At 38.4% G+C, this 25775-nt stretch overlaps 2 protein-coding genes across 4 annotated transcripts in view; one reads left to right on the top strand and one right to left on the bottom strand.

Annotated features, from left to right (window-relative positions):
* LOC143876071 (GTP-binding protein Obg/CgtA) overlaps positions 1-15662 on the top strand; it is a 42663-nt gene extending 27001 nt beyond the window's left edge. Inside the window, exons 3-6 of one of the 2 annotated variants that reach the window (XR_013250315.1) lie at positions 13264-13346; positions 13574-13636; positions 13748-15139; positions 15235-15662. Coding sequence is in view for 1 of the 2 variants with exons in the window: in XM_077377725.1 (XP_077233840.1) it covers positions 13264-13346; positions 13574-13636; positions 13748-14989 (1388 nt within the window). In the remaining variant the exon portion in view is untranslated. Of the gene's footprint in view, positions 1-13263; positions 13347-13573; positions 13637-13747 lie in introns of both variants that reach the window. The other variant, XM_077377725.1, reaches the window with a different exon arrangement.
* Positions 1212-25225, bottom strand: LOC143876163 (uncharacterized). 2 transcript variants are annotated; one of them, XM_077377885.1, is made up of 4 exons: positions 24946-25225; positions 24649-24777; positions 2172-2267; positions 1212-1991 (listed from the first exon to the last, which is right to left on the bottom strand). In XM_077377885.1, the coding sequence occupies exons 1-4, from the start codon at positions 25009-25011 to the stop codon at positions 1902-1904; spliced, it is 381 nt and encodes a 126-aa protein (XP_077234000.1). In that variant the 5' UTR covers positions 25012-25225; the 3' UTR covers positions 1212-1901. The 2 variants fall into 2 exon arrangements, 1 of the variants encoding a protein (XP_077234000.1); XR_013250338.1 differs by lacking the exon at positions 2172-2267 and having other exon boundaries at positions 24649-25225.
* Positions 25226-25775: the final 550 nt, after the last annotated feature.

Raw genomic sequence — 25775 nt, 5'->3', positions numbered from 1 at the left:
GAGGAGTTGGTGCTTCTCTCAGTTGAGTGTGAGTTGAGTATCCCTCTGAAATAGTTGAAAAGGATTTCTTCAATTTAATCCATATCGGTGGTTATCTCACCAGTTGGGATTTGAAGGCCTTGTGTACTGTTGTAGCTCCTTCTGCCTTGCATTGCAGAGTGAAAGAAGGAACTGTGGGAGTCTCCTAGGTTCAACCAAGCCACTCTGGATTTTTGCCTGAATTAGGACTCTTCATATCGAGAGATGGTGACATATTCCTCTTTGTTGCATTGCTTTTCCTATCTGAGTGATGTATCTGTTGGATCTGCTCGCTCGACAACTTCGTATAGGGAGACATCTTCCAGCCACATGTTGTGAAACCTGAAGGGCTTTCCTCCTCTTTTTTGAGGTTCCTGAATTTGAATAACAATGGGGGAGTGGTCCGACAGGCCAGGGTTTTTGTAGATTGCAAGTGATCTAGGATAAGTGCATAGCCATTCAATGTTCACCAGAGCCCTGTCAATGCGGCGGAGCTTTATGTCTCCAATTTTCAAGTTGTTACTCCATGAGAAAGGTTGCCCAATTGATCTGAGATCAATGAGAGAGCAGGTATCTATACAGCAATTGATTTTATTCATGTTCTACTTGTAACGACCTCATTATCTCCCCAAATAATTTTTTTTTGGGACCACTTAATTGCCCTTTTAATCCCTAAACCAATTAAAAAATCCAGTTTAGAAATAAATATAGGGGTATATAAGTAAAGTGGTAAAGAAGGAGATTAAATAGGGATTTCTTAGCAAAATTTTTGGAGATTTAAAATCTCCTCATATTTGTTGTGTCGTACACATCTCCCAACTGTGGGACTGTACGTGTATTTTACTTATTTATTTATTGGGTCATGATGGAGGGTGTGCCATTATAAAAAAAAAAAGGTGTTTTCCTTTACAGTTAACTTAAATACTAAGATAATTATGAAAGAATCCTAGATAAGTAGGAAACTTTCATATCTATTAGAGATTTATTAGGAAACAACTCTTACCACAATAGAATTTTTTAGGTTTTACAAAAAAAAAAATCTACCGTGTGGCTCACTCACAAACTCTCGCCCAAAACTGAGAGAGAGAGAGAGAGAGAGAGAGAGAGAGGGTCATTGGTTCTTCTCTTCTTCTTCTTCAATCTCAAATCTTCTTCTCATCAAGTAAGTACCTTGATATAATTCCTTGTTTTGCCTACATAAATTTATGGATTTTTATTCACCATGATCAACCTGTACATATCTAATTTTTTAAAATAAATCCCATGCCCAAATCTCTTCAGTACATAGATCTATATAAATACACCCAAATTAATACAACCTAAAAAAAAGAAAAAAAGAGAAGGAAAGACAACCACAAACCCTTCAAGCCATTGAACCCACATCATCAAAACCTATCCATGTACAATCAACATCAAAACCTGCAACTCATATAAACAGCCAATATACACCAATAAAACCCACCTTCTACTGGACATACTCCAGTCAGATTCATGCCCAAAATCCGGGCCTGTAGAAATCACACGACCATTACACCTTCAAAACCCATCTTCTCAATTCATCTTCAACCCCAATATTATAAAATTTATTCCCAACAGCACTTTGGAATTTCTAACAGCACCTTGCAACCCCAATTGGATTTAACTCAAACCCCTTTTCACTATCATCCCAATGAAACCCTCTTTGAAACTCATCTTGAAACCCATATCAAAATTCTTCTATGACAACCGATTGTGAACCCCAAACAAACCAAACCCCAATTGGATTTAACTCAAACCCCTTTTCACTATCATCCCAATGAAACCCTCTTTGAAACTCATCTTGAAACCCATATCAAAATTCTTCTATGACAACCGATTGTGAACCCCAAACAAACCAAACCCCATTAATTTTCAGTCACTGCAAACCCTTTGACCGAAACCCTTTTTACTTCTACATCATCTTCATGAGCTTGCATCTTCCTTTCTTGCCCTAGCTGCAAATGGAAAAAAGAGAGCTAACAAACACATATGCTGTTATCAAAAAGCAAACGTACATATAGAAAAAAAAAGGTTGTATATTTTCTTCCTTTATATTTCCTTGGGCTTCATGTATGTATGATTTCTCTTTTGCATTATTAAGGGGGTGGCTTGGGAAATATAGGGGGTGGATATACCAATTCCCCAAATAAATATAAAAAAAGGGGGCTGCTGATGTGGGCGTTCCCATGTTTTGTACTATCATCTGTGCTTGCAAACCCACTTTGCAAAACCTGCAAAACAAATGATTTAGAAATAGGGAGCAAGCAGTAATAGAAATAGATAGGATAAAAAGACTTTAAGAAAATGATGTATTCACCCCTCTTTTTACATTGGGCCACCTCCCTATGTTGTATACATGAGTACTTTTTTATATTAGAGAGGGATGGTTCAGGTAGGAAGGAGGGGTGGGGTATCTCACTAAATAAAAAGTAAAAAATAAAGGGATAGGATAATAGCCCATCTATGTTTTAATAACCCATCTACATTTTAATAATTGCCCAAACATAGTCTGTCTGTTTCTATTTTAACACGATAAGTTGCTGTGTTGAACACACTCATGTTTTGATAAATACATAAATTTAGGTTGTCTTTGTAATAAAATCAACCCCAAAGCTGTGTCTGTTGAACCCAAACTCATCCTCCAGTTTAATAGTTCAGACAACTCACAATCCATTAAACCCATACAAAATCAAAACTTATTATATATGCAACACCATCAGACCATACATATAACTCATCAGAAAATGAATTTTAAAGGGGATAAATAGTCCTAAAAAGGGATGGTTAGGTACAAGCCTTAATTTTGTGTGCGCGCGTTGTTTAAAGTATGATTAGAGAACTCATGTATTATTGTGTTACAACTTTTGTTGAGAACCATAACGAGACCTAGGAGATCCTTCAATTTTCCATATCACAGAAAATCATGGCAGGTGACAATACTCTATTTTAGTGCTTTAAATAATTATTGATTTTGATTGTGTATGATAGGAATTATTTAGCGAGCATGAGATTTTTATTATTAGATGGTTGAAATGTAGAATCATGAAATGTTAGCTGTTTCTTATGTAGCATTGGTTCCATATCCTGATATGTTAGTGTTACTATAGAATGAAAAATTGAAGTATAGAAATTGTTTAAACGGGTATAGGAATATGATTGGTAAATAATACCAATACACTGGCAAAATATATAAATGCATAAGTATGAGGGTTATATGGTTGTTTGGGCGGAGTTATGAGTCGTCCAAGAATCATAGAATTCCAAGCCGGCCTTGGGTTTTAGCGCACCCCCTTGGCGGTAAATGCATCCTTTTAGACCTTGATGTCAAGAGGCGGAGCGGCCAGTAGGTGTATCGTAAAAAGTCCCCCATGCCCACTATCTTTGGCAGGGGTAGTGGAACGTATTGGTGGGCGACGTAACAGGCGATTTGGAAGCCTGAGTACCTTGGGAAAGTTGTCACATGTTACCCATTTCGTAAGTAAAGAGTTCTAAAATTTTGCATTACACATTCATAGTTTAGTAAGAGTTATAATTGTGTGGATATGCCCTGTGTAATGTAGTTACGATTAATTTGTGATACATAGTTTCTTTTTTTAATCATGTAGTTGCCATATTCTTGTAGATAGCATTATTAATCTATGCTTACAAATGGTTCAGTTATGCACTTTAAATTTTGTAATTGTCTTCTTTAGATTACCGAATGACGCTGTATAGTTCTTTGAATTAACACAAAAAAAATCGCCTTACAGGTTTTTCAACTCGGGGCGATAACGAGATGAATACTGTTGAATAATGTATTAGGTTAGTTTAGACATTACTTGTATTAGTTAGGGGTATTGTAGTCATTGTATGTTGTTTCCCTAGTTTGGGCCTATATATACATCATATTCATGAGGAGCTCCCGAGTGGAGACTCTCCATCCTTCACTCTTCTTCTTCCTCTCTTCTAACCCTAATCTCATTTCTAACATGGTATCAGAGCCAATGGGCTGATCCTTCAAGAAGGAAAGAAGAAGAGTATCTCCCTCCATGCCGTCATCCCTTTCTCTCGTATCTCTCTCGTATCTCGTTTTTCTCTCTTTATCTCTCTATAGTTTCTCCCTTAAATCTCAAATCCCTAAAATATCTCTTTCGTAGTGTCTCTCTTTCCTTGTCTTTAAAGCCCCTTTTTTTTTTGAAGAAATTCTCTCTCTTGCTCGTGTCCTTTTTGCCAAGACCACAAAATCTCAAAAAAAAAAAAAAAAAAAAACTCACTTCTTCTCCTCGCTCGTGTCGTTCCCTTCTCCTCCTCCTCCTCCCACTGCTCCTCTTCCCTTTCCCCTAACCCCTCCATTCCCTGCTATAGTAACCCGCTACAGTAAATCGCTACAGTAGCCCGCTACAGTACCCAAATAAAAAAAATACCATTTCTATACCCTAGAAATCTCACTCTTTCTCTTTCATTTTGTCAAACCCATTTCGTTTTTAACCCATTTTCCGTCAATCGTATATCTCAAAACAAAACAAAAATAATGTTTGTATTACTTGTGTAAACCCATTTTGGGTTCTCCTCCACTCCAAAGCTCTCTTTATTTTCTCTTCTCTATAGCTTTTTTAGCCTATGACCTTTGTTTTTCTCATCTCATCTTCAAGGTGCACCCCAAGTGTTTGATGAAATGTCTCAAAGGGGTTTTGTGCCTTGAAATTGTTCTTTTTGTTTCAAGTTCAAAGCCTTTGGCCTCAACTTGAGGGGGAGTGTTATCTTGTATTGTTTCTTGTTGTTCTCTTGTGCTTGTCTTGTTGTCGTCTTCTTATCATCTCTTTCTTTCTATTACCTTCCATATCTTTTATGTAGTTCTTCAAGGCGCGCATAAAGTATTTGATAAAATGTCTAAGAGAGGTGTGGTGCCTTGTTTGTCATCTTTCCTTTGTCTTCTTCTCTACGGCGCACACCAAGTGCTTAATTAAATGTCCGAAAGCGGTGTAGTGCCTTGTTTGTCTTCTTTTCGTTGCAAGTTGAAGGTATTTGACCTTCAACTTGAGGGGGAGTGTTTTCATGTAGTTCTTTGTGTCTTTTCTTAGGAGTGTTGTCCACTTTGTTTTCTTTTCTTGAGGGGGAGTGTTGTTAGTATTGTCTTTGTCTTCTTGAGGGAGTGTTGTCTTGTTTTCATGTCTTGTTTTTCATGTCTTCGTGTTGTTTGGCTTTATGCCTTATCCCTTCATGTTATCTTCTTCCTCCTTTTCCGGGCGATGGCTTTCATATCCATCGTTGGTTGGCTCTCTTACAGACGACTGTCTTTTCCCGTCGACCTCTCCTTTCCGGGCGATGGTTTCCCTATCGTTGGACGGCTCTTTTTAGGCGACGATGTTCATGCCATCGACCTTATCTCCAGGCGATGATGTCCCCATCGTTGGTTGGTTATCTTCCTCTTCTTATCTTCAGAGGATGATGTTCATGCCGTCGACGTTGTCACCAGACGATGGTTTCCCCATCGCTTGTTGGTTATCCTCTTCATATCTTCTTATCTTTTCAGGTGACGATGTTCATGCCTTCGACCTAGTCTCCAGACAATGGTTTCCCCATCGTTGGTTGGTTATCCTCTTTCTCTCTATCCCTTCTCTCCTGGCAACGGTTTCTCCATCGACCTTGTCTTTGATGGTTTCCCCATCAGTTGCTATCCTCTTCACTTGGCGTTGTGCTGCTTCGCCAATGTTCGTTGTGCGCACCTTTGGTGTGCCCCTTTTGCTTGCTGGATTGTAGCTGTTCTTGCCATGGTACCTCCATTGCCCTCGATATGCGGATATGTTCGCCGTGCTCTCATTCAGGGAGAGGCCCTATTTGATCGCTCTCGTTGTTGTGCTACTTCAGGGGAGCTACTCTTTTGATGGACATTGATCTCGATGCAGTTCATGGTGGCCTTTGTTTTTTTGTTTATGTTTTGCATTATGTATGTACCGCAAGTGTTATACCAAGCTGGATGTGCATGAGCTTCTTGTACTTTTTTAGTTGTTGACGTAGTTCTTTGTAGCAAGCTGGAGCTTAATAGTATATACACTCCAGCTTGAGGGGGACTGTTGAATAATGTATTAGGTTAGTTTAGACATTACTTGTATTAGTTAGGGGTATTGTAGTCATTGTATGTTGTTGCCCTAGTTTGGGCCTATATATACATCATATTCATGAGGAGCTCCCGAGTGGAGACTCTCCATCCTTCACTCCTCTTCTTCTTCCTCTCTTCTAGCCCTAATCTCATTTCTAACAAATACAAATGGGGGCGATTAGATAGATGCGCAGAGCGTTGGAATAAGACTTAGTAGCATGAGAGATGTCGTCATTTATCTTCTTTTTTTTCATTTATGTTTGGTATTTAGGACTCGTTTAACTTGTTAGGAGGTTTTAAATAAACTCAATTTGGAGGGATTTGATTTTGGATATAGTGATATTTCATTTGAATATGTTAGTAAAGTAGTGGATATGGATGTTAATTGTTTCCTTACGGTAAAAAAAAAATTCGTAAATTTATTACAGGTTTTTATGTTTTCTTTGTGGTAACGGCCCGATATGGTTTTTGGGTCGTTACAGCTGTGGTATCAAAGCCAGGTTTACGTAAAACTTGATGCGTGTGAGTATGGGTAGGCCGTTGGGAAAGGGTAGTTAAACGAATATTCAAGACAAATTATGACCCAAGTGAAAGACCCTCACATGACATAAAAAGAAGAAACAGCTTGCAAAACTTGTCACTTGTTTAGGCTTTAAGACTTCCTTTAAGTTATATAATAATATGTATTAAAGCTTTTATGTATTTTGGCAGAATGTTTCGAAGGAGGAATACCGCTGGTCGTGGAAATAATGCAGGCCGTGCAAATGAGAATATTGGAAATGCAGGCAATGAGCAGGTGCCTGTACCTGAGCAAGTGCCCAACGACCAGGGAGGATTTCAGATGCTTGCAGAGATTTTGAGGAACCAGCAGCAAGCCCAGGCTGCTAGCCAGGCCACTTTACAGGCTATTGCAGCAAATATGGTACCTCGTCAGGAGCCGAGGGCTAGGGATGATGCTTCGCAGTTGCACAGGCAATTCAAGGATTATGACGCCCCTGAGTTTGATGGAGCGGGTGACCCTTTAGCTGCTGATCACTGGCTAGTGGAGATTGTATAAATGGGTAGCTTGTTAGAATCTATTGGTTTGTTGTGCATCGGTTCAAGCATATTTCCATCTGATGAATGGGCACATTTTTGGTCAATTTGGAAATTCGTGTAAGAGAATCCATGAGACACCTTTGGCAGCAAGATTCTCATTTATAGTACTCCGAGACATAATCGAAGGCAAATGATGAAAGCTGGTTTAATATTTGCTTACAATGTGAATCTGATACGTATATGTATGGTGTATAGGAGGTAGTTGCAAGGTAGTTATTGTAGGGATTTGCATTTTAGGTTTATGGGTATGTGGTTTAGAGTCATGGGTGTTAGTTTTTATTATGTGTCATGTTAGTGGTAAGTGGGTTGATGATGTGGCATTCCATCTTGCTTGTATTTATGTAGTAGCATTTCTATGAAATGGAAAAGAAGAGAAATTTACATTAAAGGAAACTTATGTTTCTTGGAGAGTCATGGTTCCTCTCGATTTGAATCACTAGGAGGTCCGGTTGCCTCGAATCAACCTCTCTTCCCCCTCTTCCAATCTTTACTTTTGTTTATTTGCGTTACGGCCGATTAGGCACGTAACAAACTGGTATCAGAGCGGAAGATCCTTCGCCATGGCTGCATCTTCAGAATTCTGGGAATCCATACGTGAAGATTTGCAAGAAATTAAAGCATTGGTTTTGAAAATGATGGAAGGACAACAACGATTTGCGAAGGGCCTGAAAGAAATCAGCAAAGCAATTAAGGAAGTGCGAAAAGAAGATCAAAAGTTGAAACTTGAGAAAGCTATTGTTCGTGTCAAGAAAAGTTTGACATTTGATGGCGACAAAGATAGTTTGGTTGAATGCTTTGCCAAGAATCTTGATGATTTTTTCCAGCCATTCGATCATTTCATTATTTTGATGTGGTGTCATGAAAGATCAGATTTCTTTTGAGTTTGATTGCAGCAAATTTTGAAAGTGGAGTTCAAAAGATCGTGGCCATAACGATTTGGGACCCCGGCGGGTTAAAGTGTTTTGTTTAATAATTCGACCTTGAGGACAAGGTCATTTGTAAGGGGGGAGGAATGATACGTATATGTATGGTGTATAGGAGGTAGTTGCAAGGTGGTTATTGTAGGGATTTGCATTTTAGGTTTATGGGTATGTGGTTTAGAGTCATGGGTGTTAGTTTTTATTATGTGTCATGTTAGTGTAAGTGGGTTGATGATGTGGCATTCCATCTTGCTTGTATTTATGTAGTAGCATTTCTATGAAATGGAAAAGAAGAGAAATTTACATTAAAGAAAACTTATGTTTCTTGGAGAGTCATGGTTCCTCTCGATTTGAACCACTAGGAGGTCCGGTTGCCTCGAATCAACCTCTTTTCTCCCTTTTTCAATCTTTACTTTTGTTTATTTGCATTACGGCCGATTAGGCACGTAACAAAATCATTATTATTTTTGTATGCTGTGTTATTATCCTTGGTAGGGTGGTAAAACCAAAAGGAAGTACAAATTAAAGAGGCCATTTCACCTCCATCGCGACGCAGGAGAAATGGGTTCGGCGCCCATAAAATGACCATTCGGTCGGTTCAAAGGGGGATTAAATGGAATGAAAACTGATAATAAAAGGTATCTGATAGCCCTTTATCCCCTCTTTTCCTTTTCTTAAGGGCAATTGTCTCTTCCTCGCAATCCTAATCCCAATCACCGCAAAAAAAAAAATGAGAGTTTCCATTTTCAAGCAAGATTTTTCTTTCTTTTCTTCCTCCTGATTTTGTATGTGAAGGAACACGATCGAAGATAAACATTCCTGGAAGAGAGAGAGAGAGAGAGAGAGAGAGAGAGAGAGAGAGAGAGAGTTCTAAATTCAGCTTAGTCACTAAATAACTTGCTGGTGAGTGACGACTAGTGGCCCACAGTACTATCTAGCAGAGGTTTCAACATAGGCAAGCAAGGAAACTTTAAGCAATAGCTAGGAAATGAAATAAAATTTATTTTCCAAAGAATTAGACAAGGCTTGTATTAATACCAAAAACATTGAATGAAATTAACACGTTCAAGAGCTAGTATCAGAAAGGAACAAGATATTGGTTTCCAACCCTCTGAAACAAACATTCTACAAATTATGAGTCTAAGTCTAATCCTACAACTCTCATCTTACCTTGGTACACCTCGAGTATTTCAGAAACCCTATCTTGGTACCAGAGGTTTTTTTACAGAAAAATCAATTCTGAACTGTTAAAATCTGATTTTTACTCTTACCCCCCCCCCTCCTCCTCATTCCTCCCTCTCCTATATATATAGGGCTCGGGTCCAAATCGCAATTTGCGATTTTAAATTCCTCTGTACATTACAATTTTTCAATCATGCATTGCAACTACCTCAACCTTTAGCTTTCCATCATTTGAAGCCCGTAAAGGAATTGCCGAAACAGCTCAGAAACTTCAATTTTGTCCATGTCTATATTATCAAGACAGAAACCTCTGTTCTGTCAATGTCTTGGAAATCTTTGTGGAAATACTCGTGTTTCTTCTTCTCCCTTTGCCTCTTCTTCCAGGGAGAGATGAAATTAGAAATTGCTCCGGACTCGCCATTCTGAACAACTTTTCTTTTGGATGCCCGAAGGAGGAGGAAAACTATTTAGTTTTGACCAGCCACTAAAAAAAATGATAAAATCCTGGCAAAGGAGACGATGGATAGTTCCCCTTCGTGAGGTGGTGAGTCCACAACTGAGATGAGTCAATCTAACCTTTGTGACGCTCTTTGGAGAATTTGTTCCCATCAATCAATCCTTACATGTCGATCAATTGACTTCTTCGGTGTCATCACGAATCGTCAAACGATTTCTCGCATCAAGCTTGCTCTGATACCAATTGATGCAAGTAAGCTACTATGAATCCGCCGGAAGTAGTAAACTTACTAGTGAATTGAACTACCACACAAACAATTCAATGGATATTCACAGGCAATGCTAAAGAGAGATAAGATTTGATCAAAACATGATCAAAGTATGGTAAAACCCAAAACCCAAAAGGGAAATCTCGTCGCTACTCATTGACCTCCTGGAAAAGTACATAAAACACAAGCACGCACACACACACACACCCATCAGTTCAAAACACCTTAAAACCCTAGTTTTAACCATTGGGATAGGATCGATTCCAATCCTCAGATCAACCTAAATAAATCCTATATTTTTTATTTTTGAGTAGCCCAAAATAAAAATAGGATGTGTCTTACATGTAGCTGTCCTACAAAACAATTAACATTTTCATTCCATAGGACCTACCAAAAGCTAATTAAACTTTTCCTAAAAATTCCTTAAAAATTATTAAAGATCTTCACAAAATATGATGACCTAGCATGGCAATTTTTGTGAAAAAACAGATCTTTGTAGGTTCCACTATTAAGGTTTACATGATGTTTTGGTCGCCTTTTGGCTTACTTTGGATCTCGCTCGGCCCTATTTTTGTTTCAAAATATCTGTACTGAATTATGGGCTTGTTCATGAAATTTGAGCAATTTTTATTTGGTTTTGATGACTATCATTTTAGATCACGATGTGAAGTTTATGAGCCATATTTGGAGGATACTATGGAAGAAGATGGGAACTGAGCTTCAATATTCGAGTGACTATCCTCTGTAGTCCGAAGGTCAAACAAATTTAGTGAATAGCGAATTACCGTTGGAGCTCAAAAGACTCAAAGGGACTTAGAATTTCCCCAAGCCGAGTTTCCCTACAATGCTTCGGTAAACCCTATGGGTAAGTCACCATTTGAGGTTGTTAACGAGCTTGGAATCCTATTGCAGAGTATTATCGGAGATCAAAGCACTCAGTTGGACTTTGCACTTCCCTAAACCGAGTTCGCCAACAATGCTCTGGTAAATCGGACTATGTGCATGTCATCATTTGAGGCTGTTAATGAAGAATTCCAAGCTAAGTTTTGGACTAGGCCCGTCTTCCATTGCAAGCCATTCATAGTGAGGATGCTTATGCTTTTATTGAGCACATTCATGACATCCAAACTCATGTGTGTCAATCTAATAGCAAGTCTCTAGAGGCTGCTATTAGATTGAGGAGCACACGTTTTCAATAGATTAGATCTCATTATGGTGCATCATTGACTGGACGGATTTAAGGTAGGGACATATAACATGCTCAAATAGAAAAAAGATTAGTCATCGAGGGGCTATGAAATATCACCTACACTCATTGTTGGGTATCGCTTCAAATTCCTAGGTGATGATGCCACAAGCAGTGTCAAAAGTGCACATCCCTCTTCCAAAGAGCAGAAGAAAAGATCCTTAACCACAAGAAGGTTACACAATCTCTTGGGATGCCGATACCTTGTTCCATGGAAAGGGAATGCCTCCTACAGAGTGCATGTGTGGCAAAAGAAGGACTGGCGGGCAATAATGTTCAATTGTTTGATGAATTCAAAGATGAAAGCTCAGGGAGCTCCTTCCAACTCACAGGGAGAGAGGGGGGGGGGGGTAAGATGCGGATGGATGATGCACAAGCGTCATTGATAATCTAAAGAACCTTTGGGGCATATGTAACCAAGGTTTTAAATTTAGACGGAAATCCGAAATTTCGGGTTTCGAAACCGAAATTGGGTTAAGTCAAAATGTTACAAAATTTCGACCGAAATTTCAGGCCGAAATTTAAGGAATATCCCTACAAAATCTGAATTTTATTCGTTATTTAATATTATCCCGAAATTTCGGAGCCGAAATTTCGTACTGGATAAAATATTACTTTTTTCCTATTTCGACGGATTTTGAATGAAATTTCGCCTGAAATTTCGGTTTCGGTGAGGACCGAAACGCATTCCGAAACCGAAATTTAAAACCTTGTATGTAACAAGAAGAGGGGTTTTTGAATTTTGGGCTTAAAGTGGGTCGGAACTACTGACATCAGCATTGACCTACTGATGTCAACAGGAGGGTGCAGATGTTCAAAGGGACTGAAAAGCTTCAAAATTCAAAACCTGCCATTTTGTGTTCAAATCATGATTGTCTTTTCAGAATTTTCTGGAATAGTTGAAATAGTTTTGAAGAGTCCCGATGGAGGATGGATTCGATGACTTGCAAACAGAAATTCAGACAGCCGGGGAATAAATCAAATACTAAACAATTTATTCAAGTATTTTGGTAGGAAAAGTATTCTCAAACATGATGACTGAGTAGGTTTAGAAGTCAATGAAGAATTTAAGGAGTTGTAATATAGTTGGTTTAGGACTGTAATTTCTGACTTTAATTCAGTTCAGTAACATTGGGTTTTCGTTGAAAGGTTGTATTTGGACACTTGTTGGATGACTAAGTTAGGACTAAGAGCTTTTCTGTAAATAAGAAAGAGTGGGTAGCCCTTCCCACATAAATTTCTTTGAATCTATATCTTCTTTTTTTTTCTTTTTTTCTTTTAATTTTTTGAGATTTCAAAACTTGAAATATCTCTCTTGCTGTTTGTTCCTCATCCATTCATCTGTTGTAATTGCATCCTTTTTTTTGTTTGGCTGCTGCTTTTTAATATACCTGAGATAAGTTTTTTTTTTTGGGTCTGTATCTGGGATTTGTAATTTGCATTTCTTCTATTTTGGCAACCTATTCTTGATGTTGTTTCAAGGAAAAGCCTAGCCACCTTCACAACAGTATCCAAGTCAAATCATCTTATTCAAAAACTTGATCATCATTTGGGGTCAATCTTGCAATAGGAACAATCTACTCATTGCATTATGGAGTCATTAGAGAAGATGGATTGAGTTTTTCATGATTTGGATAGTGTTCGCTAAGATGTTGCTTGCACTGAATAAATACTAAATTGTTTATTTCCTCTACTCGTTCGTTTATCTTTTTTAGTGTGGGTATTCAAATTTCAAACAACCCAAATGTCAGAATTAAAATAGTAAAGTCTTAACATTCAAAATTTAAATCTATCACAATTCATTGGAAATAAATTTGACGTCACACTCAGCATTTTGGAGTGATGCTACCTCAGGTGGTCTTTGTTATTTCATGAATGATTTAGTGATGTTAGTCAGATATTAACATTTTTGGGGCGAGACTACTTCAAGAAAAAGCTTATGAATTATTTCTTTTCTATTTTCGGAAACTAATGTAGGTGGCAATGGTGGAAGAGGTGGTGATGTTATTTTAGAATGCTCTGCAGCCGTTTGGGACTTGAGCAATCTGCAACATCATTTGGTCAGTTACTTTTCTCTATTGTCTTTTTGTCTGAACTGGAATACCAATTTCCACTGATCATTAGAGACATATGCTTAGTTACTGATCTCCATACGTTTTTCTAATATTCAACACAAATATACTCATTAGGCACCATAAACGTGTACTAGTACGTGAGCTTTTGAAGAATATCTGTTCTTAATCATTACTTTGGATTGTAAAGCTTATATATTTCTGATATTTCACAGAATGCAAAGAGAGGGGGGCATGGAGTTTCCAAGGATAAAATAGGTAGCCGAGGGGCAGACAAGGTTATAATTTCATAAGTTGTTCTATTGTCACAAATTTTCATATATCTGCTGTTACCACTTTTAGCATGACAACTACTGGCAGTTTATTGATTGGCTGATCTTATTTGATAGGTTGCACAAGTACCAGTGGGCACCGTAATTCATCTAGTTGAGGGCAATGTTCCTGTTGTAGTTGAAAAGAGTTCCACTATAGCTTTGGATCCCTGGGATATCCCAGGTAATGTAGAAACTAATCCTTCTGATTCCGATAACCACATTAATAATACTACTATTTTCAGTTCTATGGAAGAGACTGACGTTTTGGAAACAAAGGAATTCAAAAGTTCTTCATTAGTTGAGAGGAATATTAAAAAATCAGCAAGCATGCAACATGCAATTAGGGTTTCCTCGACTGGAGGTCAATCTTCTCATTCTACTAAAGTAGAATTCATAATGGAAAATTCTACCTCTGATCCTGGGGAAAGTGAGAGGGAGGATGAGAAGATGGGATATGATGATATGTCTGAAGTAGAATTTGAAGAGTGGGAGGAGGAGGAGGAGGAGGAGGTAATACAATATTCTGTTGCAGAATTAACAGAACCAGGTCAACAACTTGTTGTTGCTCGGGGAGGGGAGGGTGGTCTAGGGAATTCTTCAATGGGAAAAATTTCCAAAGGCCATAAAAATGTGAAGCGTAGGGATAGTGTGACCGATCTTGATATCTCGGATGATGAAAATGAATCCTCACTTACTGTGGGTTCGCCGGGTTCGGAGGCTGTTCTTATATTAGAACTCAAGAGTATTGCAGACATTGGTCTTGTTGGTATGCCAAATGCTGGTAAAAGTACTCTTCTAGGAGCCATTTCTAGGGCTAAGCCTGTTGTAGGGCATTATGCATTTACAACTCTAAGGCCAAATATAGGGAATCTAAACTACGAAGACTTCTTTTCTGTCACGGTGGCCGACATTCCTGGGCTTATTAAGGGAGCGCATGAGAATCGTGGACTGGGGCATGCATTTCTGCGGCACATAGAGCGCACGAAAGTTCTGGCCTATGTAGTAGACTTAGCAGCTGCATTGGATGGGAGAAAGGGTATTCCACCATGGGAACAGTTGAGAGATTTAGTTTTAGAACTCGAACATTATCAGCAGGGTTTGGTGGACAGGCCATCCTTAGTAGTAGCCAACAAAATTGACGAGGAGGGTGCAGAGGATATGTTTGAAGAACTCAAGAGAAGGGTGCGAGGTGTTCCCGTGTATCCTGTTTGTGCCATCTTGGAAGAGGGAATACCAGAGCTAAAAGCTGGTCTTAGAAGGCTTGTAGATGGTTCAGAGTCATGGAGGCTCAAATTAGATGGAATCATGCTGAACTAGCCTTGTATTCCAGAGATGGTTCATTCTGTAACCATGCCATTGTAATGGAATTTCTTCCGTTTGCCCCAAGGAAAGCCTATGTTGTTGTGCCGCCTAAGCACAAAGAAGTCTTGCTGGTGTACCAGAATTGATCCAAAATCAGTTTTATAGGTCTGAGTGGTGCATTTTCCTCTCTGGGAATTCCAATTCATATGAGTTGTGGCATCTTTAATGACTGGTAAGTGATATGTTGTGGCTTTGTGCAGTAATGTATGCAGCCGAGGCATAGGAACTGACCGAGACATGGAAACTTTGTTTCTATACTACCCGATCAATTCAATCAAGCGCTCACCATCTATTTTTCATTGTCAGAAATGAAGACCTAATATTGGACTGAGAAGAAAGGGGAAAAGTGAAGTCCAAGCGCACCATATGACATGAAAAGGAAATCTTGTTTTGTCTCCTATTTTTCCAGGCTTAGGAGTATTCAGCTGGTAGCAAGTATGGATGTTATTCAAAAGATTATATACAAGTGCAATGTTTCTAGCAAAATATATGTTCTCTCGTGACTTTTTAGAACTGCATGCAATACTTAATGTAGGATTTGGAATAGTTTGTGAGGTGTTGCCTGTTATGAGTAGATAACTTGAGACCAACCCTTGAAGCATGTAATGACAAATTTGCGGTTTTAGGCTGGGCATGGGCGCAGAAAAGTTTTCAATCCCTGTGGATGAAGTAAACATGGAGTCTAGATACCGTAGTCACAAATATTTGCCTTGGGAATTTCTTGAGATGCGCGTTTCTCAGGAGATTTTGAATTTTAGTGTTATTTCTGGGTTTATATTGAGAATTTTCAAAAAATTAGAATATTTAAAAATTAATTTAAGATAAAACATTAGAAAAACAGTGTGAAATTATGGCAATATTATTGTGATATTTTTCATGATAAATGACAATTAAAAATATTGCCTTCTTTAAATCTTTGGATTATTTTAGAGTTTTGTCATTTTATCATAATACTGCGATAAAATCATAATATTTTGAAAATGTCCGAGATGCTTGTTTCTATGGCTCTGATAAGAGTACAATTTTTTGAGGTCATCCAATCTAACATTAACCATGTAATCCGGGGAGGTCCAATTCATTCTTAGCGAAAGCTCAGCCTGACCCGACCAAAGTTGCACCCAAGCTCAAAAAAATAAAATAAAAATGCTTTGTTCATTGCTTTGATGCTGGGCCCTACCTTAGATCTCCATTGTATCGGCATGCAATCTCCTTCTCTAGGATTCAAATTCTGTCAAAACAAGATCAATCGATCCACAGTTTTCCTAGGACTCTTCAACAAGACTCCAGGGTCTCAGTCAAATCAGCCAAAAAAGAACCAATTATTCTTAGGAGTCCCCGTGGTTAACCCGCAAAATTCCTCATCTCTGTTCTTGCCTACACGCAGGCATTTAATTGAGAACCCTTTGGTACCTAGCAGATTCAATTGGCGTTCTCAAGGCTCTTTCATTTTCAGCTTTCAAAACTACTGTGTCTCCAAATCGGTCGAATCCAGTCAAGCCACATCAAGCCAAATACGTCAATCCCTACCAAATACCAATCAAAATCAAATCTTTCAAAAGCATTGGTCTTTCAGAAGAACCTCCAAATCATCATTCAAATCAATCTCCCAGTCATTCAAGCTCGGGATCAGACCCGGATGGGTCTTTCCCTCTATTCTCAAATTCCGGATAGGATCCCAACGAACGGATACCCTCAATTCATGCTTTTGGATTGGATCCAAACAAACCGATCCCCTCCCATTCAAGCTTAACCCTAGATTGGATCCCAACGAACGGATCCCTTCCTCTCAAGCTTCTAGATCGGATCCCAACGAACAGATCCCCTCCACTTAAAAAATCTGAATCGGATCCTAACGAACGGATCCCCTCCCATTCAAGCTTAATCCTGGATTGGAGCCCAACGAACAGATCCCCTCCACTTCAAAAATTTGGATCGGATTCCAACGAACGGGTCCCCTTCATCAGCTTCTGGATTGGATCCCAATGAACGGGTCCTCTCCACTCAAGTTTCTGGATCGGATCCCAACCAATGGATCCCCTCCATTCAAGCTTCATGATCGGATCCCAATGAACGGATTCCTTCCACTTCAAAAATCTGGATCGGGTCCCAACGAACGGATCCCCTCCCATTGAAGCAAAATTCTGGATCGGATCCCAATGAACGGATCCCATCCATTCAAGCTTCATGATCGGATCCAAAAGAACGGATCCCTTCCAATTTGAAAATCTGGATTGGATCCCAACGAACGGATCACTTGCACTTCAAAAATCAAGATCGGGTCCCAACGATCGGGCCTCCACTCGAAATATCTGGATCGGATCCCAACGAACGGATCTTCTCCACTTCAAAAATCTAGATCGGATCCCAATGAACGGATCCCTTCCTCAAAATTATAGATTGGATCCCAATGAACGGATCCCCTCCCTCAGCATCTAGGTGGATCCCAATGAACGGGTCCCCTCCATTCAAGCTTCTGAATCGAATCCTAACGAACGGATCCTTTCCAATTCAAAAATCTGGATCGGATCCCAGCGAACGGATCTCATCCATTCAAGCTTCTGGATCAGACCCTAATGAACGAATCCCTTCCACCTAAAAAATCAGGATCGGATCCCAACGAACAGATCCTCTCCCATTTGAGCTTAATCACAGATTGGATCCTAACGAACGGATCCCTTCATTCAAATCTTAAATCAGATTACTGTGGGACCCCTTTCTCGAGGCAAGGACGGCGGGATGAGACCCCGCGGGCCTCTCGATCTCCACACGAGTTGGAGAGCTCCACTACAGCTCTCTCAAATATAGTGCCATCACAGCACGAGTTCATGGCGTGTGCGATACCTCTTGATTCGGAGTAGGAACTCGGAACCAAGACGTACCTGACTGTGTGTCCCTACACACATCCAAGGATATGATGGGAAACTAAAATAATAGACTCGCCATCCAGGATTAAGGCCTGGACCCATAATATACTCTGTGCAATGGATAACCAGAAATGAACAGGTCCATGCCTGGTTAATAGTGGGGATGGTGTTAGGCACCCCACTCACCTGAGAAAACACGGTCTCTTATGCCATTTTTTATTATTTTTGAAGAATTTTGGGCGAAAATCATGTGATAGGAACCGACATCCCCAAGAAGAATGACCTATCTAAGCATGCATGTACCGGAGATGGGCAATCATATCCACAAAAGAAAGAAAGAAATATCCATGGTCTAAGGAGGGTTGATATTAGTATCACCTGACATTGGCATGAAACTAGAGTCCGCCGTCTCCCCCTCTCTCAAATGAATATAAACAGACAAATGTACATACAAATCTTAATCAAATAAATCCACACATCACTCATAAGGAGGCGGAGAAGACTAGGGCCAATCCAATATCAGATAACCCTGATACATGTCTCCACTAATCCTAACTCGTTATATCTAATCCTGGAACAAGGCAAGATGTGAACAGAGAGCGAGGGCATACGCCCCAGCCCTGATCCGAACAGGACAACAACAAACTCATCACATCTAGGAAAGCGGTAAACACCCACATGCATACTACAGCTAAGCAGATAATTAGATAAATGAGTAGATAACAGGATAGGATAAGCAAATAAATAAGATGAGATAAGCAGGTTATGAGATATGATCAGCAGGAAATGCTACAGCTAAGCATGTGAGTGAGCAAGTAAGAGCTACAACTAAGCATGTGATCAAAACTATAAAGAGTATACAGATAATACTATGGCTAAGCATGAGACTACACAATAGATGTGGCTAAAGGGTATACAATCAAAACAAAGAAGAAAACACACTATCATGCACCTGTACAAGAGATAATGATAAACAATACACCACCAACCATAAAACCCTAAAAAATGTGCACCGGATCGATCTGGACCTGGATGGCCATCCAAGCTGCCTACGTACCGCAAGCTTCTTTTGGAATCAAGATCAACATAGTTCGGTGGCGCTATTCTAAGCTACGATCCCTTTTGTACATAGAACCACTAAACTGGATTCAATCGACTGAACTGGACTTAGTGATTAAAGCTTATTGAAGGTAATTAGTTAGGTTGAAGTTTATTGCAAAATTTTAGGACACCCTATATGCTCTTAAACTATATGCAAGTTGAATCCTGGATTAATGCAGGTGGGCCCTATCCCTAAGTGTGACTAGGCTTTACCCTAAAAGAAAAAGATGGGCTATCTAGTGAATCCTATTCTAGTCATCAGTTGACAGTGTGTACAACTGACCTGACTGATGGACTCCTAACTCTATGACTCTCCTAAATATCTAGGACAAAGTCCTACTACATAAAGAGATTTTGTTTTTAAAGGTTTATTGAAAGGTTTTAAAAGGTGTGACTGGACTCAGGAGGACGGTCCCAAGCTACCTACGTACCCCGTGGAAGAGGATCAAGCCAACGTAGTTCGAAAACAGATTTTCCAAAATACATTTCTAGTGCTTTTTTAAGTTTTTTCTGATGTTTTTTGTAATTTTTCAAAGTGTTTTCACCCTTTCAGCTAAAGGGAACCTATAAGACCACATCTATGATCCAGCCTGGTGGAGTGTCAACACTAAGGACATAATCCCTAGAGCCTAAAGGGGAATCCCTAAATGAGTGAACTAGTGTCCCGAAGCATGTGAAATGAATCCCAAGAAGGCCTATCTAACAAGGCTGAGCAAGTCTCTAAGAAGGGGAAGACATTGGTAACCTGGACAAGCGGACAGACTCCTAAACTACAGGACATACTCCTATACTAATGGCAGACTCCTAGTCTAAAGGATTGACCCCTAGTCTATAGGGCTGACTTCTAAACTAACAATTCTATAAAAGGGGTATTAATAAGACAAGACAAAGCATGTCTCCTAGAAGAAGATGAAACAAATGAGGTGCTAATGAGACTGGGCAAGTCTCCTAGACACAGAGAAGGGCCTCAAGTAACCTTATCATTGCAAGGGCAATTATAAATAGGAATACGGTAATGACTGAGTTAGTCTTTAACTATAAGGGATGTTCTACTGAGACTAGGCAAGTCTCTTAAGGGTAACTCACTAATGAGACTAGAGTAGTCTCCTAAAGGAATGACTTTTCTAATTAGACAAAGCTCGTCTCCTAAAGAGGTGGGCTCTAGATAGCTCTCTCATTACACTTGCAATGATAGGAGGGTCTAGTGTTTAAGGTTACATGTCTAAAGGACTAGGAAAGTCTTCTAAAGAAAAGAAGAAGAGGGGAATGCTATAAGGACTAAGCGTCATCAGAAGGATGGGCTCTAGATGACTCTTTCATTGCCCTTGTTTAGTAAGATATTCTTAAAATTAACAGATTATCTCAGAATTATTTTAAATTTTAAAGCCAAAGAAAAATTCAAAAAGTGAAATACGGGTGTGACAACCCAAGAGGCAAGGTGAATTGGTCAATTAAAAATTTTAGTCTTAATTAAATGGATTATTAAAATTAATTTACTAATTAAGCACTTATTAATCTAACCCTTGTTCAAATATTCAAGATAATAAAATTTAGGGTTTAGATATTACTTTAAGCCTATTTGCCCTAACCCTTGTTTTAATAAAACATAAATACAAGAAAGGGTAGAGTGTACTAATTACCACAAAGTGCAAAGAGAAGGAGGAGAGAAAGCATCCACAAGGCACAAGATTTATAGTGGTTTGGTCTATCACAAGACCTACTCTACTCTTCAAAGTTTACCTCCTTGGGATCTTCACTAAAACAATGAGATTCTTCAAAGGAGGAATCTCGAAGCCGTACACCCAACTCCTCCGATCTTCCAAGGGAAAAAACCCTTTCTGCACGAAGCCTTGGAGAAGGAACACACCCTCTTACAACGTCTTCACCTTTCTTAACGGGCCGAAGAGTAGACCCTCACAATGTCTTCACCTTTGTTACCGGGCTGAAGAGTAGACCCTCACAATGTCTTCACCTTTGTTACCGGGCCGAAGAGAAGACCCTCAAATACAATGAAGAAAATAAATGAAAAACTCGCAATGCCTCTTGATAGGCGGATTACAAAGTTGTAGCTCACAAAACTCTCCAAAGATAGAAAATGTAAGAACCCTAGTGGAGATCCTCTTTATAAAATGTGCAAATGCAAGTTCAAAGAGGTTTTGCTTTTGATAGAAGGTTTTAGCTCAAAGAAAATGGGATTTGATCTTTCTAAAAATGTTCAAAAGCTTGTAGAGATAGGTTTTAATGATGTATATATAGTGTATTTGAAAATATGACCGTTTGGGGTAAAACTGTAAATAACTGGCTTTAAAAAGTCAAGCTGAAAATGCCTCAACGGCTAGTTTGCTAGACCGGGGCGGTCGACCGAGCCATCACGGTCGCCCGCCCCTATCGGGTGCCCTTTTTTTTATTTTCAAATTTTTACCGTCGCGGTCGATTGGCCCCATGGCGGTCACCTGGCGAGGGCTACCTGTTCGCTCAAAAATTCAGCTCAAAACCTATCTGAGGTCGACCGACCCATGGCGGTTGCCCGCCCAAACCCATGACAGAATGTTCTGTTTGAAACAGACACATATCCGCGGTCGCCCGGCTTGCCCCGGTCGCCCGGCCTAGCCCTGTCAACCGGCCCTTTATAAAATTCTATTTTTATTTTAAGATATTAGGGGCTTTTGGGCCATGGTCTTTGGGCTTCAGTCCTAGGTTTTCCAACACATTTTTGGTTATGTGTATGGTTTTCAAAGATGTAAAAAGTTAAGTATGAAAACCTTTTGAAAGTGCATTTAACATAAAATCAAGAGGACTCTAAATACATTCTAAAAATAAGAACCTTGAATCTTCTTGGAATGTATCAGCTCCTTTGCACTTCTTTGGACTTCTTCGGCTTGAGAGTGAACTTCTTGAACTCTGTCTTAGCTCTTGTGACTTGTCCTCCAATCTTCAATGCATGTTGAGGTACATGAGGAGTCAACATAGCATGTTCAACTCCAAGGTCCTTCTTGACACTTGCTAGGAACTTGTGGGATCTTCATGTTGAGCTTCTTGAATAGAACATCTCCAAATGTTGATGTCTCCAATGTATGTGCAAGCTCTTGGTTTCTTTGCTTCTTGATCCACAAGTCATGTGTTGAGAAGAGTTGTGTAATGGCGATTATGACATGAAAATCATGTATATAACAAAACACCTCAAAGCAACATATCAGTCCATAAATGCTAATCAATTTAGTTTGCTAGCATCAAACCAAGAAGATAAGGTGAATGATTAAACCCATGGGAACCCTTGGGCTTACAAGAAGAATAAGAAATGGTCAATAAGAAAGGTCATTGATTCGAACCTAATCATAGCTGATAAGTAAACACACCAATTACCATTGTAGGTTAGGTGAGAATTAAACAAAAGGTAGGCTCATTACAAGACAATAAAAACAACAGATGACTAAACCTTTTAATTGCATGCCAATTGAATTTCTAAACTTTGAAATGAAAATTACAAAATTTCTCCTTTTAATGATTATGAACAAAAGTTAAATCATGACCATGGTAAAAAAATCCACTACTAAAGTGATGTTAGGATACTACAAATGTCCTAACCGAGCAGAATCTAATACACCCATTAATACAGAACAATACTGGCATCGATACCTGGGATTATTCTCTTCAGCACTTCCTTTTGTTTTAAAAAAAAAAACTCCTGCTATTGTTATTATATCTAAATATTTTTACTCATTAGCTCTATTGATAATACATTGTGCAAATGCCTCAAATTTATTTTAACCTGACAAGCACAGAACATCTTAATAAAATAACACAAAATTAGCTCATCATATGAACACTACCCCTACACATTCTGTTTAAAAACACAAACTATCTTTGTCTTTGGTTATTAATATAATGCCACGAGCTTTCATGAAGATCATAAGCTACTTAGAAATATAGAATACTAAATTCCATGACAATTTCAAAATGACCATTCAACTGAAGCAAGCATACCCTATTAAGAACTACACTGATATAACATAAGCATTTTATCTTAACAACAATATACTCCTTTCTTTTAAAGAAATGAATTAAACCAACTAAAATTCTAAAATCCTAACAATGAGACAGTGGTGACATTAAAATAAGCATCATCTTTTTCAATAAATCAAGAGGAAGTAAATATTCCAATCCTCGAAGGAGAATGAAACACGAGGACTGCATCCTAAACTTCAAAATAAAACACACTCTTTTACCTCAACTCCTAGCACTTATAAAAACAAAGTATCCCCAATTAAACTAACAATTACATGACCATAATTTCTTGAACAAATCATATGTATATAAAAAAAGTGGGCATATAGATACAGGTAAAATTCCATACCATGATAAATTCAACATAAAATAACCAGTTTAACATTATTTCTTTCCTTAAATGAAGAATGAGAAAACCATAACTAAATGGATATTATAAACAGAAATGATAAGCTCTAAAATAAAATCTGAACACTTTGGGGTCTAAAAATGAATTAATATAAGCCACTCTTGAAGGTTAATATTGTTGCAACTACACTTCTTCTAAACTCTTTCAACAATTATTTAAAGAAACGGAAATATACTGAAGGCAGGGGAACCGGATTGGATTTAAGTAGTTATAGAACATCAAGAGAATTAATTTGATCATTACTTTTATTTCGATGTTTGCATTAAATCCATCTTGTCCACTGGAACTAATAGGAACCTAAAACCTGTTTAAAAACTAAAAGTAGTAATTTCACACCTCTTTCAATAAAAAAATGTTTATGAGACCTCTCATTGGGAATAGAAGAAAAAAAAGAACTTGGTTATTCAAAGAGGCTCTAAAAGGGTCAAATTTGTAATAATAATCCCAGCCTGAGCCACGCCCCTTAAGTTTTCAGATCAAATGAAAATTTTGATCAACAGAGACTGAGAGCGTGACTTCAACCTTCATCAAATTTAGTAGGTGTATGAATAATTGACTTTTCAACATAAAAAGATAAGTATGAATTCACTCCTGGATGAAATTTAAATATCTGGAATTAAAATTTACAATTCAAACATGTATTTGTTAATATTAATCACATTCACTTAAGCCTTTAGCAGTTATTTAAAGATCAAATTAAGATAAGAAAACATAAAAATCTTCAACAACTAAAACTTCTCACAGGTTAGGTTTTGTAAAACTTGCTTAAAGAGCATAACCATACATTCAACACTTTTTTGCAAATAAATATAGAAGAATTGATCTGAATACGGCTAAAATGATTTGCTTAAAAGAACTCAATACACAATGAAAATCTTCTGAACATATCAATGCAATAGCGAATTCATGCTCATCAGATCCGATCTCCGATATGCAGCAGCTCATGGGATTAATTACAAAATTGCCACAGAGAAAACAAATCTAAATAGTGACTTCCTTAATTTATTTGATCAAATACCTGAAGATCAGTTCAGTTTAAACAAACTCAAAATATTAAATAGAACTCTTCTTTTAATAAAAAATAGCATCATATTCGTTATGATTGTATACACACAAAGCAAAAATCAGAAATTGAACATAGCTATAAAAATCGAAAATCATAGTAAACCAAAGGAGATTCATTCAGATAAAATCATTTAATTCATGATAGACTAAGACAAGTCAAAGGAAATTACCTGAATGTGTTGAAATGAATACCTTCTTTTCTTCTTCTTTTTCTTGTTGGTTACCTTCTTTGGACCCGAGTTTTTTCTTCTTCTTCTTCTTCTTTTGTGTGCTAGGTTTGAAATGGAGAAAAATCGGATCTGTAGTAAAAAAAAGTTAGATCCGAAGGTAGAATTGGCCAGAGTTTAGGTAAAACTCTCGGATCTAGAGTTAGGGTTTAAAAAAAGAAGCTAGATGATAGTAAATGAGCAGATCTCAACTGATTTAGGGTTTGAAAAAAAAACAGTAATGATGTGTGAGATGCTAACTGATACAATAGTGATTGGATTCCTGCGAGAATTGCCGGAATCAATGGAGGATGAGTCGAACTTCATAAGGAATGGATAGATCTGAAAGATAGAAGAAAGATTAGGGTTAGATCAGAGGCAGTAGAATAGGAAGAAGATGAGAAAGGTAACAGATAAAGGTAATTTTGTTGATGATGAGGTCAAATCTCCGGCAAAATGACCGGAGAAGATGAAGATTAGAGCCTCTCTCTCTCTCTCTCTCTCTCTCTCTCTCTCTCTCTCTCTCTCTCTCTTCCCCTGATTTTCCAACAAAAATGAGAGCTAGCTTCTCCCTTGCCCTAAATCGATGTCTTATTTATATAGGAAAATGATATTTTTGCCCCTTCATCTTCTCCCATGGACAGCCCCCTTTAGAGAATTTTGAGTAGGGGTGGACATGGTTCGGTTCGGTTTTGGGCTAAACCCAGAACCGAACCATATATATTCGGTTCCCTGAAATTGGAACCAGAACCGAACCATATATATATGGAACCGAACCGAACCAGACCCATATATAATCGGTTCGGTTCGGTTCTGGGTTTACCCAACCATCACCAATGGCCCTTCACCAAGTGACAACCCATCTCAATTTATTTATTTATTTTTTGAACGATGCCAGCTCAAAATTCTTTCAAGAACACTCCAGTCAGCTCTTACTGTAAGTGTATGACTCATCATTCTATTATACCAGTTCACTAAAGAAGCCGATGTTCCTAAACATATAATTATCACTGTGGCATGCAAACGGGCCGGATTCTGTTCAGAATTCAATAAAATAATATATTCATACATCTTAGAACCCAATGATCCTG

This window comes from Tasmannia lanceolata, unplaced genomic scaffold (assembly GCF_043159265.1).
Source record: "Tasmannia lanceolata isolate RefF3 unplaced genomic scaffold, GAP_Taslan_0.1 ptg000002l, whole genome shotgun sequence".
NCBI lineage: Eukaryota > Viridiplantae > Streptophyta > Magnoliopsida > Canellales > Winteraceae > Tasmannia > Tasmannia lanceolata.
This window is presented reverse-complemented; position numbering and strand designations above follow the sequence as displayed.